This window comes from Nerophis ophidion, linkage group LG09 (assembly GCF_033978795.1).
Source record: "Nerophis ophidion isolate RoL-2023_Sa linkage group LG09, RoL_Noph_v1.0, whole genome shotgun sequence".
NCBI lineage: Eukaryota > Metazoa > Chordata > Actinopteri > Syngnathiformes > Syngnathidae > Nerophis > Nerophis ophidion.
The window spans coordinates 20,726,445-20,743,230 of NC_084619.1; the positions used below are offsets into that span (position 1 = coordinate 20,726,445).

The following is a 16,786-nucleotide window of genomic DNA, read 5'->3' on the forward strand; positions in this document are numbered from 1 at the left end:
GACACAGTATTGACACAGTATCAATACAGTTTTGCAATGTGTCGAAACGATTCATGACACCTCATCAACCCATCACTACTTTATACAGATTTTGTCACGTTTGTGTATAATCCATATGCTGTGTATTCCTGTCTATAATCATGATCACCAAGTTAAAGTCACATTGACAAAATATTTCAAATAATTTGGAAAATGTTCAAGTAACAAATATTGCCATTAATACCATCATTGACTGTATTGCCCATCCCTAATCGTGACGACAACACTGAGGTGTGTATTTTGACTCAAGTTTTGGTCACTTCTACAGACAACCGGTAGTGTGACTTAGTTACATCAGTCAATGTGATAAATGAAGCAAAACCTAATGTAGCAAAGTGTTGTTTGTGCTTCTTCGAACCGTGCGCGGCGCAGTCACGGTTTGACAAAGACAAATGGAATTCCACGGGGACACGTGTCCCTGTTCAGCTCAATCCCTTTTGACACAACATTGTCCTAATCCTACGCTTTACCATATAAGGTCACTGAACGCATCTCAGCTGCAGTTCAGATTGTGCGGCAGGTTTGTTGTCCATATACGGGCATCGCCACGAGCCACACCCACCATGACTCCAGGTGGGATTTTACCTGCCTGAAAAAGAAAACCCTTACCTGTTAAAAAAAAAACAAAAAAAAAACGACAGTGACATTAATGTTTGTAATGTGAAAGATAAAAACAGGCGCCTCCATAGATTGTGAATGAAGTACTGATTGTCAGATAATGTTGAATGCATGCAGTCATGTGCTGAAACCGACACACCTGGGATGAGGGGGGAGGGGTTTATCCTGTAGCTCCACCTCTACAAGTCTAACCTGCTCTCCTTGCCTATAACCCTTCAAAGGTTTGACTGCTGCTCCCATCGCCTCTTTGCCGCCTGCCGTCTTTACACACACCTCAAGCAAAAATGGTGAGTAACTTAAACTGGACTCAATTTGGTTGAGCTCCTTGCTGCTGTTTTGTGACCTATGACCTTTTCACAGCATTCCACTCATCCTGACATGTGCTTCTCAAGCAAAAAGTCTTTTCAAGTTGCTTCTAGAGGGTAATTTTCTCTCTGTCGCGTTACAAGGAAGTGAATGTTTTTTTTTTTTTTGTAAGCTTAAAATCAAATTGGTTGGTTGGTGGGGAAATGAGTTTCTTCCCGGTTTGGTTTTACTCTCCAAAATGGTGGTTTCTTTGTTTGAGCTTGACACTTAGACTGTGTGTGAGTCCCTCAGGGCAAACTTGCTCGCGCCGACATGTTCCACAATGACAGGAATGTGGAAGTAAGGAAGCTACGGCCATTTTGTGTCAGCTGCCTCGTTTTCAACCGGTTTAATTTTCCATACTACCTGCGTCCATCCAGGTATGTGGCGTATGATCAATGCGAAGAATCATCCTGCCAGTTATTCATGACAAACGTCAGCTTTCATAATAGAAATGACCACAAAGAGACTTCTAACCTATTAGAATGTTTCGGTAAATGTGTCACAGTACGCCACGTGTGCTTAATCCGTTGTACCATGTACCACATATTGACCAACATTAAAATATTGTAGCATAGTTGGCCTAAATATTAATCAAAAACAAGTCAGTAGTGTAACTTTACACACAGTTATAACGGTGTTTCAATATTTAAGTGATTCTTGGGCGAACAACAGTTTGAGAATCCCTGTGCTAACTGGATCAATGACAAAAGCTTCATGTTTGCTTTGAATTATATTTAATACCTTCAAATGTAAATTGTAGAGATTTTGATGTGGTTCCTTACCAAAAACTGTTACAATTATGAAATATGATCTTTTAAATGAATAAATAAATAAATGGGTTGTACTTGTATAGCGCTTTTCTACCTTCAAGGTACTCAAAGCACTTTGACACTACTTCCACATTTACCCATTCACACACTGATGGAGGGAGCTGCCATGCAAGGCGCTAACCAGCACCCATCAGGGGCAAGGGTGAAGTGTCTTCCTCAGGACACAACGGACGTGACGAGGTTGGTACTAGGTGGGGATTGAACCAGGGACCCTCGGGTTGCGCACGGCCACTCATCCACTGCGCCATGCCGTCCCTAAATAGCATTCATTCTATTTAGTGACATCACTAAGTGGTGACACCTGCCTTACTGGTTTCACCGTCTGACCAAATTTATAGAAAGCTAATTATGGTTAAAACAAATTTGTTACAGATATAAAACTGGTCTTAGATGTATTTATGAAAAGAGACAACCCTTTCCCTCGGCTGTAAAGGTCAGTTGTGCCAATTTAATATTAGTGGACATCAAAATTGCCAGACAGCTTTTGGTTGGCGAGTCTAAATGTTTTAAAATTAAGTTTTTATTGCTGTTTTTAAAGGACTATTTAAAAAAAAAAAAGTTGTCATTTTGTGGACTGGTGTGCTACCTGACATTTTGGGTGTTTGAGATGCCAAAACATTAGGGATGTAATGATGCATCCCGACAAAACCTTAAATTATATACTTTTAATGCAGTGTAACCTCATTCAAACTAAACCTATTTTAAAGGATGAAGTTAACCATGGAATGATTTAATTGTATCATGTACAAAATGCATTAAGTCTAACTGGCATAGTTTCAGCGTGCCCTTAAGCAAGGTGGTGTGTAACCTTTTCAGGCGGCTGCCTAGAGGGCGCCAACTTTTCAAAATATTTGGAAGCACTCTATCTTGCCCTTTCCTGGCTTTGAGTATGTAAAAGACACAACACCTAATGCACATGCACCAGCTTTGTCAGCTAATAATGGCAATTTGGCAAAGTTTAGCTCACGTTAGCTATCATTGAATTTATATTCTATTTTACATATTAACAGCTAATTGTAAGTTTCTTCTCTTAGGTTCTTGGGTACATGTTTGTGCATTTGCTACCTGCATGTATGAGACAGCGGTGAGTCACAAGCCTTAACTAATGACTCAGGCTGATGAGTAATTCTTATTAGTGGATGCCACCCAAACGCCTCCCTAGGGTGGTGTTTAGGGCATGTCCAACCGGTAGGAGGCAACGGGGAAGACCCAGGACACGTTGGGAAGACTGTCTCCCAGCTGGCCTGGGAACGCCTCGGGATCCCCCAGGAAGAGCTAGACGAAGTGGCTGGGGAGAGGGAAGTCTGGGCTTCCCTGCTTAGGCTGCTGCCCCCGCGACCTGACCTCGGATAAGCGGAAGATGATGGATGGATAGTTGTAAAAAAATTAAAATGTAACCTTTTCATTTGAAGCAAGTTGCAAACAGCCCCTATAAGCACATACCTATACTGTTTATATGCAGACATATTAGGGCTGTAAAGCGTTTGAAATATTTAATCGTGATTAATCAGTTTGTTCATAGTTGACTCAAAATTAATCGTAGACTTATTTTTTTCTCAATAAGTGTACTCAAGACGGATAATTTAAGTTTTTATTGCCATGACTGGACAATTGCTTTGCTTTGTTTTTTAAACATGCTTTTTAAACAGATCAACACAAAGTACACACTCTTAATGAGAATAAAAAAATACCTGCAGTGTGTTGATGTCCTGCCAGATTTTGTATGTTGTAGGAATACATAATTTATATTCCTGTCGTAGAAGCATTTGCATTCAGAGGGGAAGCTCCACCATGTTTAGGTACCAGTTTCTCGCGATAACACAAAATGTGGATTGTTACGATCTGAGTTGGTTGTCAAAAATTTTTGGTAATGCTAAATGTGATATTTATACCTGAATAAATGCATCTGGTATTCTGTACATTACATGTTGTACAAGTTAATCATTTATTTGGCTGCATGACAATGTCTTAACCCTCTCTATTTATAAATAATGTGCGATTCAGCCTATTTTGTAATTGAGGACTATCAATCAGAGAATGTTATAAAACGGTGTTTCTTAACCTCAGGCTCGGGGCCCATTATCGGGATGCAAGGGCCGCCAAAAAAAAATGTTCGTCAGCTGTGGTACATACGGGCAGGAGCGGGACACAATTGTGATAACACTTTTCCACCATGTGTGACAGTAATGACACACTGTAGTCTGATTTTAAAGTCCCAGATGTTTCTTAATCGCAAAAAATATGACTAAAGTGGTAAAGCTGTGTTTTTATTTGCACTTTGATTTTATTGACGTTTAAGAAACATGTGTATTTTAGGTCATTTTAGCACCACACAATTGTACATACCTTTTTTTGGCCAGTTATTTGTAAGTCCCTTTTTATGCAGTGTATTTGAGTACCCTATCAACCTGATTTAAGCATAAGGTTTGTGTTGAATAAATATTTACAAATGCTGTCATATTTGACATGGTTGTAAAATGTAAGTTGGATATAGTTATTGAACATTATTTAATATCAGGAGTAAAATTACCAATTCAGCGTCAATATTTGAGTGGGCTTGACTCTGCAGTGGAAAAGTTGGGCCCCCGAGGTCAAAAAGGTTAAACTCTTGTAAAAGAATATACAGTACACTTGATTGCTTTCTGCCAAAAAAGATCTCTCCACTCACTTGATACCACCATTTATGTAGGTAGAAATATCACAGATTTACAGTGGCGTGAAGTACAAAACAGCATTTCATGAAACAAATTACAATTTCAGAAAACAGATAAAAAAACAAAATCACAGATTTGACAGCAAAGTCAGCAAATTGCAGAGCTCAAATGAGGAAGTGAAGCTTCAGCGGATGGTTTTTGAAATTTTAAGTTGTTTCGATTTTTGTTTCTTCTAAAATTGTAAATTTTGGCCTTTTTTTTTTTAGTTTTTCTGTAATTGTAATTTTTTCATGAAATGTTAGTTTTGCACATCCAGGACACCGTACAGATTACATCGACTCAAATGGGACAATCCCATCATGATCTTAATAACACATTTGTCATTTTGTTACTGTAGTGGATATGACTCGTTGCGCTTTTTATTGTGAAGCCAAAAGTATGATTTGAGAGAAAAATTAATTGTAAAGACTTCTTGGCCTCTGTCTGCCTCCTCCCTCGGTCTTTCCTTTTGGTTGAGTTTGTATTTGGTCTTCCTAGAGCAATTAGCAATAACAATCCACACTGTCAACAATGCAGTAAACTGCATCCAAACACAGAAAAGAAGCTACCCTCTGCAAGCGTCAAAGCACGCCAACCTGCCTTCACTCCAGTGTTGTCATCAAAGATAAAATAGTTTTGTCTTTGGACATCGGACATATTGGCTTTTCTTTGCCTTTTGCTGGCTATTTGTTCCACTTTTGGCTCAACATTAACTAGGCACCATTACATTTCCCTACGAGTGTAAAAGGAGCCAGGGTGCATGCGCGTTGAAAAAAACAAACAGTACCGTTAGGTCTGGCTATAAGAATAAAAAAATGTATCATTCTTTGAAGACCTAATGAACTAATTGGACGAAAGGAATTTTGACACATTAACTCTTCCAGCACACTCATGTTGGTATTGACACCAGCAATTTATGGATCGACTGATTCAGTACATGTCCATGCACCAAATTAGTCCGATTTCTCAAATAGTTTGGCTCTTAATAGGCCTCCTACAATCCATGGTAACACCTTTTAATCCGATCGTTTTCGGTTTTTGAAAAATCGGACTAACACACCTGGATTATGTGATTGGAAACCAGATCTCTCAGCTGCTGGGGAGGACCTTTTTTGTATTACGCATGCACCACTCTCAATGTGCGCGGAATAACACCCTGAAGCAGATACTATTCAATAAAAACATAATTGTAATGAAGAGGAGACTGTTTATTTGCTTCAAATTTAAAACTTTACATTTTAAAGTGCATCGATGGTGGAATGTTATAAATGTAATTAAGGAAATGTAGAATGTCTGTTCATTTCAGACTCGCAAACTAAATACGAATGAGATAAAAGATAATAAAGCGTACACAAACCTATTCACGCTGCATTTGTGCACTCCGAACCGATACTTTCCACACAACTAGCAAGATAGTCCAGAACGATTGCAACATTCCTCTGGATAGCAGTTGGGACGTGAACTGTCTTTTCCTTCGGATTTAAAACTCCTTCCATGAATCCAGAGTCTTTTGAATGAACTTAGACATTTAAAAGTTTAGTGTTCATTATTTTCGTCCGAAAATTCCTTCCCCTTTCTTTGCATCCGACCCGATACATTCTTGGTAGTAGCGTCATGTTCGTAGCGCAACCAGAGATCATTTCTTAATGCTGTGTACGTAACAACAGCATAGCCACTAAAGATGTAATATTTGTGATCTGTGCCAATATTATAGCAGACATAGCTTAAAGCCAGCTGTAAGGATCTGCAAATCATACTGACTTCACAGGTCAACCGGAAAAGTCATTATCCACGCTAAAATGAAATGAGCACCCCCCCAGTGTACAGGAGGCACATGGTGTATGACCAATAGTCACATAAGTGTGTGCATGGACACTTGGACTTTAGATGTAAATGTGAAAATACAAAAAAAAAAATATTTGAGAAATCTGACTAATTTAGCGCATAGAAACGTAGTGACTGACACACCAACAGATATATTATCCTCTCTACTAGACTCTTAAAATCTAAATGATTATTTCCTGTTAAGTTTCGGGTGCAGCATGGTTCCGCCTACACTTCTCAAACTTTACTAAGAACTTATTTCTAGTTGTTTAAAGTCATCTTAGCGGCTATCTTAGCCTTTAGCATGCCTGCTTTCTGTGTGCAATGTTTGATAATGGTGCTAAGAAATGCAGTTCATTATCCAAATGAGGTGATTATGAGCTTAATGGAGTGGCTTCACTGTGTAGGGAGATGCACAATTAGCTGCTAGTCAGTCAGATCTTCATTAATTGACAATGGTGATCAAGTACTTAAAAAAAAAAAAAAAAAAAATTCCACGTCGCTATGCCACATAATCACCGAAAAAAATGCTCAGCCAAGAAACATCAATTCACGGCAAATAACATAACTTTGTGCTGTTTTCAGGCATCTGGAGTGAAAGTCGCCGACGACGTGAAAGAAATGTTTGAGAACATGAAACTCAACACACAAAGTGATGAACGCATACGCGTGATGGCGTTGGGAATCAAAAACAGCATGATTCAAATCACAGATGTTGTCAGGCAAAAGGACATTAAGGAAAACTCTGATGCCTTTCAAGAATTCAAAAGAATAATGCTTGAGAAATCCTGCTGCTACATAATCTACGACTGCCACTACGAGAAATGCGAACAAGGAGGACAAGAAGATCTCGTCTTCTCCATGTGGTAAGTTTCTTACTGTAGAGACAATGCGTATTCTGACACACTTTATCTGGCGTATAAGTACGGTTATTGTCCGCTTCCCCTTAGTCACAGTCTGTGTTGAGTATTAAACTCTGAGACTGGTTTATTAGGGGTTGGGGTTCCGATCAGAGAACACATCGTTATCAGTTGGACTTGTCAACTTTTAATGGTGCTTATTGGAGTATACACAGCGGTACTTTGGGTTAGTATCCGTTAGTGTTGTCCGATAGCAATATTTTGGTAGCAGTACAAAGATGAACAGTGGGGCAAAAAAGTATTTAATCAATCAATCAATCAATCAATGTTTATTTATATAGCCCCAAATCACAAATGTCTCAAAGGACTGCACAAATCATTACGACTACAACATCCTCGGAAGAACCCACAAAATCACAAAATCAGCTACCGACTGTGCAAGTTCTCAATCAATCAATCAATGTTTATTTATATAGCCCCAAATCACAAATGTCTCAAAGGACTGCACAAATCATTACGACTACAACATCCTCGGAAGAACCCACAAAAGGGCAAGGAAAACTCACACCCAGTGGGCAGGGAGAATTCACATTCAGTGGGACGCCAGTGACAATGCTGACTATGAGAAACCTTGGAGAGGACCTCAGATGTGGGCAACCACTTAAAATGATGACAGGTCTGTAATTTTCATCGTAGGTACACTTCAACTGTGAGAGACGGAATGTAAGAAAAAAATCCGGGAATACACTTTGTAGGAATTTAAAATAATTTATTTGTAAATTATGGTGGAAAATAAGTATTTGGTCAACCATTCAAAGCTCTCACTGATGGAAGGAGGTTTTTCCTCAAAATCTCACGATACACGGCCCCATTCATTCTTTCCTTAACACGGATCAATCGTCGTATCCCCTTAGCAGAAAAACAGCCCCAAAGCATGATGTTTCCACCCCCATGCTTAACAGTAGGTGTGGTGTTCTTGGGATGCAACTCAGTATTCCTCTTCCTCCAAACACGACGAGTTGAGTTTATACCAAAAAGTTCTATTTTGGTTTCATCTGACCACATGACATTCTCCCAATCCTCTGCTGTATCAGCCATGTATCCATTTTGGTATAAACTCAACTCGTCGTGTTTGGAGGAAGAAGAATACTGAGTTGCATCCCAAGAACACCACACCTACTGTGAAGCATGGGGGTGGAAACATCATGCTTTGGGGCTGTTTTTCTGCTAAAGGGACAGTACGATTGATCCGTGTTAAGGAAAGAATGAATGGGGCCATGTATCGTGAGATTTTGAGCCAAAACCTCCTTCCATCAGTGAGAGCTTTAAATAGTTGATTAAATACTTATTTTCCACCATAATTTACAAATAAACTCTTTGAAATTCCTAGATATTTTTTTCACATTCTGTCTCTCACAGTTGAAGTGTACCTATGATGAAAATTACAGACCTCTGTCATCATTTTAAGTGGGAGAACTTGCACAATCGGTGGCTGACTAAATACTTTTTTGCCCCACTGTATACATCTAACAAGGACAAATCATTATTTCTTCTAGTTTTTCCAGAACTAACATTTTAAAAGAAATTCAAAATAATTTGAAATAAGATTTTATTTTGATTCTAAAGATTTTCTAGATTTGCCAGAATAATTTTTTTGAATTTTAATCATAAGTTTGAAGAAATATTTCACAAATATTCTGTCGAAAAACCAGAAGCTAAAATGAAGAGTTAAAATGTATTTAGTATTCTTTACAATTAAAACAAATTTACTTGAACATTGATTGAAATTGTCAGGAAAGAAGAGGAAGGAATTTAAAAGTTAAAAAGTTGTTTAAAAATCCTTAAATCATTTTTAAGGTTGTATTTTTTCCCCTAAAATTGTCTTTCTGTAAGTTATAAGAAGCAAAGTAAAAAAATAAATGAATTTATTTTAAACAAGTGAAGACCAAGTCTTTAAAATATTTTCTTGGACTTTCAAATTCTATTTGAGTTTTGTCTCTCTTTTGAGTTAAAAATGTCGAGCAAAGCGAGACCAGCTTGCTGGTAAATAAATACAATTTAAAAAATAGATGCAGCTCACTGGTAAGTGCTGCAATTGGAGCTATTTTTAGAACAGGCCAGCGGGCGACTCATCTGGTCCTTACGGGCTACCTGGTGCCCGCGGGCACCGTGTTGGTGACCCCTCCTGTAGATCATCAAACTCTCATTTCTAAATGATATACCTATGGAGTCAGAGGAGTTGCACTGGACTGGTTGACCAGTTATTTACAACAACAGCAATATGTTGAGATCGATGATCATAGGTCAGAATGTATGAATATTGAATGTGGAATTCCACAAGGTTCGATTTTAGGACCCAAGTTTTTTACTTTATACATAAATGATATTTGTGAGGTTTCGAAAATTTTACAGTGCGTATTATTCGCAGGCGATAGAAATTTATACTGTTCAGGAGATGACTTGAAAATCTCAGCCGAGAATATTGAAGAGGAAATGGTTAAACTAAAATTGTGGTTTAATATAAATAAATTATCTTTAAATTTGGAAGACTAAATTTATGGTATTCAGTAATAAAACAAAAGATAGAAGAGGTTAGTTTATCCATAAACAATGTGGAAATTGAGGCGTCTGAAATCAGGTTTCTTAGAGTCATCTTGGATGAAAAGTTGACAAGGAAAGCTCATATAATGCATGTGAAAAATAAGGTATCTAAAAGCTTATTTATTTTTGAAAAAGGTTAAATATAGTTTTCCTTTTAACACAATGAGAATGTTATTTTGCTCAATTATCCATCCATCCATCCATCATCTTCTGCTTATCCGAGGTCGGGTCGCGGGGACAGCAGCCTAAGCAGGGAAGCCCAGACTTCCCTCTCTCCAGCCACTTCGTCTAGCTCTTCCCGGGGGATCCCGAGGCGTTCCCAGGCCAGCCGGGAGACATAGTCTTCCCAACTTGTCCTGGGTCTTCCCCGTGGCCTCCTACCAGCTGGACGTGCCCTAAACACCTCCCTAGGGAGGCGTTCGGGTGGCATCCTGGCCAGATGCCCGAACCACCTCATCTGGCTCCTCTCGATGTGGAGGAGCAGCGGCTTTACGTTGAGTTCCTCCCGGATGGCAGAGCTTCTCACCCTATCTCTAAGGGAGAGCCCCGCCACCCGGCGGAGGAAACTCATTTCGGCCGCTTGTACCCGTGATCTTATCCTTTCGGTCATGATCCAGAGCTCATGACCATAGGGGAGGATGGGAACGTAGATCGACCGGTAAATTGAGAGCTTTGCCTTCCGGCTCAGCTCCTTCTTCACCACAACGGATCGATACAACGTCATGTATATTAATAGTCTAAATGGGTCTTATACAATCATCAAAATACTCACATCGTCAAAGACTGGAGTGCCGATTTAAATGTGGCAAAGAGAAAAGTTACCACAAGTCTAAATAAGGAAGCAGAAGTGACACGGTCAAAGAAATGCTTCAAAATAAAGGTCTCTGGAAAAATAATACAAACATAGAGAATTCTTAACACCAAGCTTTTAATACCGCTCAGAGAGAGACCGCCACAGGTTGTGCGATCGTTCGAATTCCAACGTGTCCTTGCGTTCCACATCCTCCCTTCCTGGTTTACATTGATTAGGGGTTGGTACCTAAAGTCGCTAACTAAAGCGGTTGTAACCAGACCGGAAATAATGTGGCTGAATCATTTCGGTGGTCAATCAATGTTGGGAGAGAATATATTGGAAGTAACGTAGTGTCACGGCAAGCACGTGATCCAACACACACTTCTTTTTTTAGTGCACATTCTCTTCCAACTGTGATACTATGACCATGTGCTGTGTGGTTCTTTTGAATGTACAGTAATATTACTTTGAAATTAGTGCTCACAAAATTCCGTTAAAAAAATTAAAGCTTATTTTATTTTTTTACATCTTTTTTTTTTACCTACTGTTTTTAAAAGTGCAGATTAAACAATACCCATCCCTATGTACGATCTGTTTGGTTTGATGCTGCCTTTATCAATCGTAGGTATTAACTGTAAATGTATAGGATTAATTTACCTCTGTGCCATTGACGAACAAAATCAACACAATGTTTAAACTAGTGCCTTATCTTCCTCTGTGGCTGTGTCCACCAGCGATAATGGTACTTAAATATATAAATATATAAGAACTGCAATTTATTTGCTGTAGTGGAAGTGATTTAGCCTTGAGGGGCAGCGGCAGACTGTAAGGAAATGCAGACTTGGACTAACTTTTATTGTCATTCAAATTTTAACTTTACAGTATAGACGGGAACATTTTGTTGCATTAAGTCGTTGTAGTGCAGCATAAGAGCAATGAGGTTTGTGTGTGTGTGTATGTATATATATATATATATATATATATATATATATATATATATATATATATATATATATATATATATATATATATATATATATATATATATATATATATATATATATATATATATATATATATATATATATATATATATATATATATATATATATATATATATATATATATATATAATTAAAAACCCTGTTTCCATGAGTTGGGAAAATGTTAGATGGAATACAATGATTTGCACATCCATCCATTTTCTACCGCTTATTCCTTTTTGGGGTCGCGGGGGGCGCTGGCGCCTATCTCAGCTACAATTGGGCGGAAGGCGGGGTACACCCTGGACAAGTCGCCACCTCATCGCAGGGCCAACACAGACCAACATTCACACTCACTTTCACACACTAGGGACTATTTAGTGTTGCCAATCAACCAATCCCCAGGTGCATGTCTTTGGAAGTGGGAGGAAGCCGGAGTACCCGGAGGGAATCCACGCATTCACGGGGAGAACATGCAAACTCCACACAGAAAGATCCCGAGCCTGGATTTGAACCCAGGACTGCAGGACCTTCGTATTGTGAGGCAGACTCACTAACCCCTCTGCCACCGTGAAGCCCGATTTGCAGATCCCTTTCAACCCAAATTCAATTGAATGTACTACATAGACAACATATTTAATGTTCAAACTCAAACTTTTTTTTTTTTTTTTGCAAATAATAATTAACTTAGAATTTCATGGCTGTTCATGGCTGCAACACGTGCCAAAGTAGTTGGGAAAGGACATGTTCACCATAGTGGACTCCCGTCCATAGTGGAGCCAACAAGAAACCATTCCAAGCGGAGGCGGATCAGCAGCGCAGAGATGTCTCCAGCCGATACACAGGCGAGTGGTCCATCCTGGGTCCCGACTCTGGACAGCCAGTACTTATTCCATGGCCGCCGGACCGGACCCCCTCTGCAAGGGAGAGTGGGACAGAGGAGAAAAAGAAAAACTGCAGATCAACTGGTGTAAAAAGGGGGTCTATTTAAAGGCTAGAACTTATGTAGAGCTTGTCGTTCAACAGTCCATCGTCTCCGCTGTTGTATTTTACGCTTCATAATGCACCACACATTTTCGGTAGGAGATTGGTCAGGACTGTAGGTAGGCCAGGAAAGTACCAGCACTTTTTTTTTCTTTTTTTTTTTTACGAACGCACGCTGTTGTAACACTTGTCTTGCTGAAATAAGCAGGGGCGTCCATTATAACGTTGCTTTGGTGGCAACCTATGTTGCTCCAAAACCTGTATGTACCTTTCAGCATTAATGGTGCCTTCACAGATGTGTAAGTTACCCATGCCTTGGGCACTAATACACCCCCATACCATCACAGATGCTGGCTTTTGAACTTTGCACCTATGACAATCCGAATGGTTATTTTCCTCTTTGTTCTGGAGGACACCACGTCCTCTGTTTCCAAATATAACTTGAAATATGGACTCGTCAGACCACAGAACACCTTTCCACTTTGCATCAGTCCATCTTAGATGATCTCGGGCCAAACCGGCGGCGTTTCAGGATATTGTTGTTAAATGGGTTTGGCTTTGCATAGTAGAGTTTTAACTTGCACCTACAGATGTAGCGACCAACTATAGTTACTGACAGTGGTTTTATGAAGTGTTCCTGTGCCCATGTGGTGATATCTTTTACACACTGTCGGGTTTTGATGCAGTCCCGCCTGAGGGATCAAAAGTCCGTAATATCATCGCTTACGTGCAGTGATTTCTCCAGATTCTCTGAACTTTTTGATTTTACGCACCGTAGATGGTAAAATCCCTAAATTCCTTGCCATAGCTCGTTGAGAAATGTTGTTCTAAAACTGTTCGACAATTTTCTTTAAGTGGTGAGCCTCACCCCATCTTTGTTTGTGAATTACTTTACATTTCATGGAAGCTGCTTTTATACCCAATCATGGCACCCAACTGTTCCTAATTAGCCTGCACACCTGTGGGATGTTCCATATAAGTGTTGAGCATTCCTCAACTTAACAGTACTTATTGCCACCTTTCCCAACTTCGTCGCGTGTTGCTGGCATCAAATTCTAAAGTTAATGACTTGCAAAAATGTTTTTTTTATCAGTTTGAACATCAAATATGTTGTCTTTGTAGCATATTCAACTGAATATGGGTTGAAAAATTTGCAAATCATTGTATTCCGTTTATATTTACATCTAACACAATTTCCCAACTCATATGGGAACAGGGTTTGTGTGTGTGTTTATATGTGTATCGATCCGTTCTGGTGAAGAAGGAGCTGACCCGGAAGGCAAAGCTCTCAATTTACCGTCAATCTGCGTTCCCATCCTCACCTATGGTCATGAGCTTTGAGTTATGACCGAAAGGACAAGATCATGGGTACAAGCGGCCGAAATGAGCTTCCTCCGCCGGGTGGTGGGGCTCCCCCTTTTTTTAAAAAAAGGATGAGGAGCTCAAAGTGATGCCGCTGCTCCTTCACATCGATAGGAGCCAGATGAAGTGGTTCGGGCATCTGGTCAGGATGCCACCCGAACGCCTCCCGAGGGAGGTGTGTAGGGCACGTCCGACTGGTAAGAGGCCACGGGGAAGACCCAGGACACGTTGGGAAGACTGTCTCCCCGGTGGCCTGGGAATGCCTTGGGATCCCCCTAGTGGCTGGGGAGAGGGAAGTCTGGGCTTCCTTGCTTAGGCTGCTGCCCCCGCGACCCGACCTCCGATAAGCGGAAGGTGTGTGTGTGTGTATATTAAGGCTGAGAATCTTTGGGTGTCCCACGATTCGATTCAATCTCGATTCTTGGGGTAGCGATTCAATTATAAAACGATTTTTTTCGATTCAACGCGAATCTGTATTCATTCAATACATAGGATTTCAGCAGGATCTACCCCAGTCTGCTGACATGCAAGCAGAGTAGTAGATTTTTTTTAAAAAAAAAAGCTTTTATAATTGTAAAGGACAATGTTTTATCAACTGATTGCAATAATGTAAATTTGTTTTAACTATTAAACAAACCAAAAATATGACTTCTCTTTGTGAAAACATTGGACATAAATGTCTAATGATAATGTCGAGGGATTTTTAATCACTGCTATGCTGAAATTATAACTAATGATACTGTTGTTTCACTACTTTTGGTTTGTTCTGTGTTGTTTGTCTCCTGTCAATTGCTCTGAGTGTTGCTGGGTCAGGTTTGGTTTTGGAATTGGATTGCATTGCTTATCCGAGGTTGGGTCGCGGGGGCAGCAGCCTAAGCAGGGAAGCCCAGACTTCCCTCTCCCCAGCCACTTTGTCCAGCTCTTCCTGGGGGATCCCAAAGCATTCCCAGGCTAACCGGGACACATAGTCTTCCCAACGTGTCCTGGGTCTTCCCCGTGGCCTCCTACCAGTTGGACGTGCCCTAAGCACCTCTCTAGGGAGGCGTTCGGGTTGCTTCCTGACGCCCGAGCCACCTCATCTGGTTCCTCTCGATGTGGAGGAGCAGCGGCTTTACTTTGAGCTCCTCTCAGATGGCAGAGCTTCTCACTCTGTCTCTAAAGGAGAGCCCCGCCACCCGGCAGAGGAAACTCATTTTGGCCGCTTATACCCGTGATCTTATCCTTTCGGTCATGACCCAAAACTCATGACCATAGGTGAGGATGGGAACGTAGATCGACTGGTAAATTGAGAGCTTTGCCTTCCAGCTCAGCTCCTTCTTCACCACAACGGAACAGTACAACGTCCGCATTACTGAAGACGCCGCACCGATCCGCTTGTTGACCTCATGATGCACTCTTCCCCCACTCGTGAACAAGACTCCTAGGTACATGAACTCCTCCACTTGGGGCAGGGTCTCCTCCCCAACCCGGAAATGGCACTCCATCCTTTTCCGAGCGAGAACCATGGACTCGGACTTGGAGATGCTGAATTTCATTCCGGTCGCTTCAAACTCTGCTGCGAACCGATCCAGTGAGAGCTGAAGATCCCGGCCAGATGAAGCCTTATGCTTGAACATGGTGTTTGTTACGGACAATCCGTGACCAGCACAAAAGTCCAATAACAAAACACCACTCTGGTTTAGATCCGGGCGGCCACTCTTCCCAATCACGCCTCTCCATTGCCATCATGAGCGTTGAAGTCTCCAAGTAGGACGAGGGAATCACCCGGGGGAGCACTTTCCAGTACTCCCTCGAGTGTACCCAAAAAGGGTGTGTACTCTGAACTGCTGTTTGGTGTATAAGCACAAACAGTCATGAACCGTCCCCCAACCTGAAGGCGGAGCGAAGCTACCCTTTCGTCCACTGGGTTGAACTCCAACGCGCAGACTTTGAACCGGGGGGCAGCGAGAATTGCCACCTTAGCCTGTCGCCTCTCACTGCCGGCAACGCCAGAGTGGAAGAGAGTCCAGTCCCTCTCGAGAGAACTGGTTCCAGAGCCCTTGCTGTGCGTTGAGGTGAGTCCGACTATATCCAGCCAGACCTTCTCTACCTCGCGCACTAGCTCAGGTTCCTTCCCCCTAGTGAGGTGATGTCCCAAGAGCTAGCTTCTGTAGCCGAGGATAGGACCGCCAAGTGCCCTGCCTTCGGCTGCCGCCCAGCTCACAATGCACCCGACCTCTATGGCCCCTCCTATGAGTGGTGAGCCCATTGGAGAGGTGACCCATGTTGCCTCTTCGGGGACAGGCCTGGCCACCAGGCGCTCGTCATCGTGCCCCAACTCCGGGCCTGGCTCCAGGGTGGGGCCCTGGTGACCCGCGTCCATTATGTTGTAATTCCATTGAAGTCTTCGAGCTGCTCTTTGTCTGTTTTTTTTATTTTCAATCTTTTTTCTTTTTTTTTTTATAAATCAATCCAACAAAACAATACACAGCAATACCATAACAATGCAATCCAATTCCAAAACCAAACCTGACCCAGCAACACTCAGCGCTGCAATAAACAGAGGAGACACAAACACGACACAGAACAAACCAAAAGTAGTGAAACAAAAATTAAAATTATCAACAGTATCAATATTAGTTATGATTTCAGCATAGCAGTGATTAAATATCCCTCATTTACATGATCAGTAGACATTTCTTAAAAAAAAGAATAGTGTCACAGTGGCTTACACTTGCATCGCATCTCATAAGCTTGACAACACACTGTCAAATGTTTTCACAAAGATAAAATAAGTCGTATTTTTGGTTTAATATTCAAAACAAATTTACATTATTGCAATCAGTTGATAAAACATTGTCCTTTACAATTT

The 16,786-nt window shown here is 40.9% G+C and overlaps 1 protein-coding gene and 1 long non-coding RNA gene across 2 annotated transcripts in view; both read left to right on the top strand.

Moving 5' to 3' along the window:
- cfl1l (cofilin 1 (non-muscle), like) overlaps positions 1-16,786 on the top strand; it is a 36,483-nt gene that overhangs the window by 12,790 nt on the left and 6,907 nt on the right. Inside the window, exons 2-3 of the mRNA XM_061910546.1 lie at positions 879-944; positions 6,938-7,218. Of these exons, the coding sequence (XP_061766530.1) occupies positions 942-944; positions 6,938-7,218 (284 nt within the window). The 5' untranslated portion in view covers positions 879-941. The remainder of the gene's footprint in view (positions 1-878; positions 945-6,937; positions 7,219-16,786) is intronic.
- Positions 1,089-6,499, top strand: LOC133559124 (uncharacterized). Its single transcript, XR_009808097.1, has 2 exons — positions 1,089-2,919; positions 2,998-6,499. It is a non-coding gene; the product is annotated as an uncharacterized LOC133559124 (long non-coding RNA).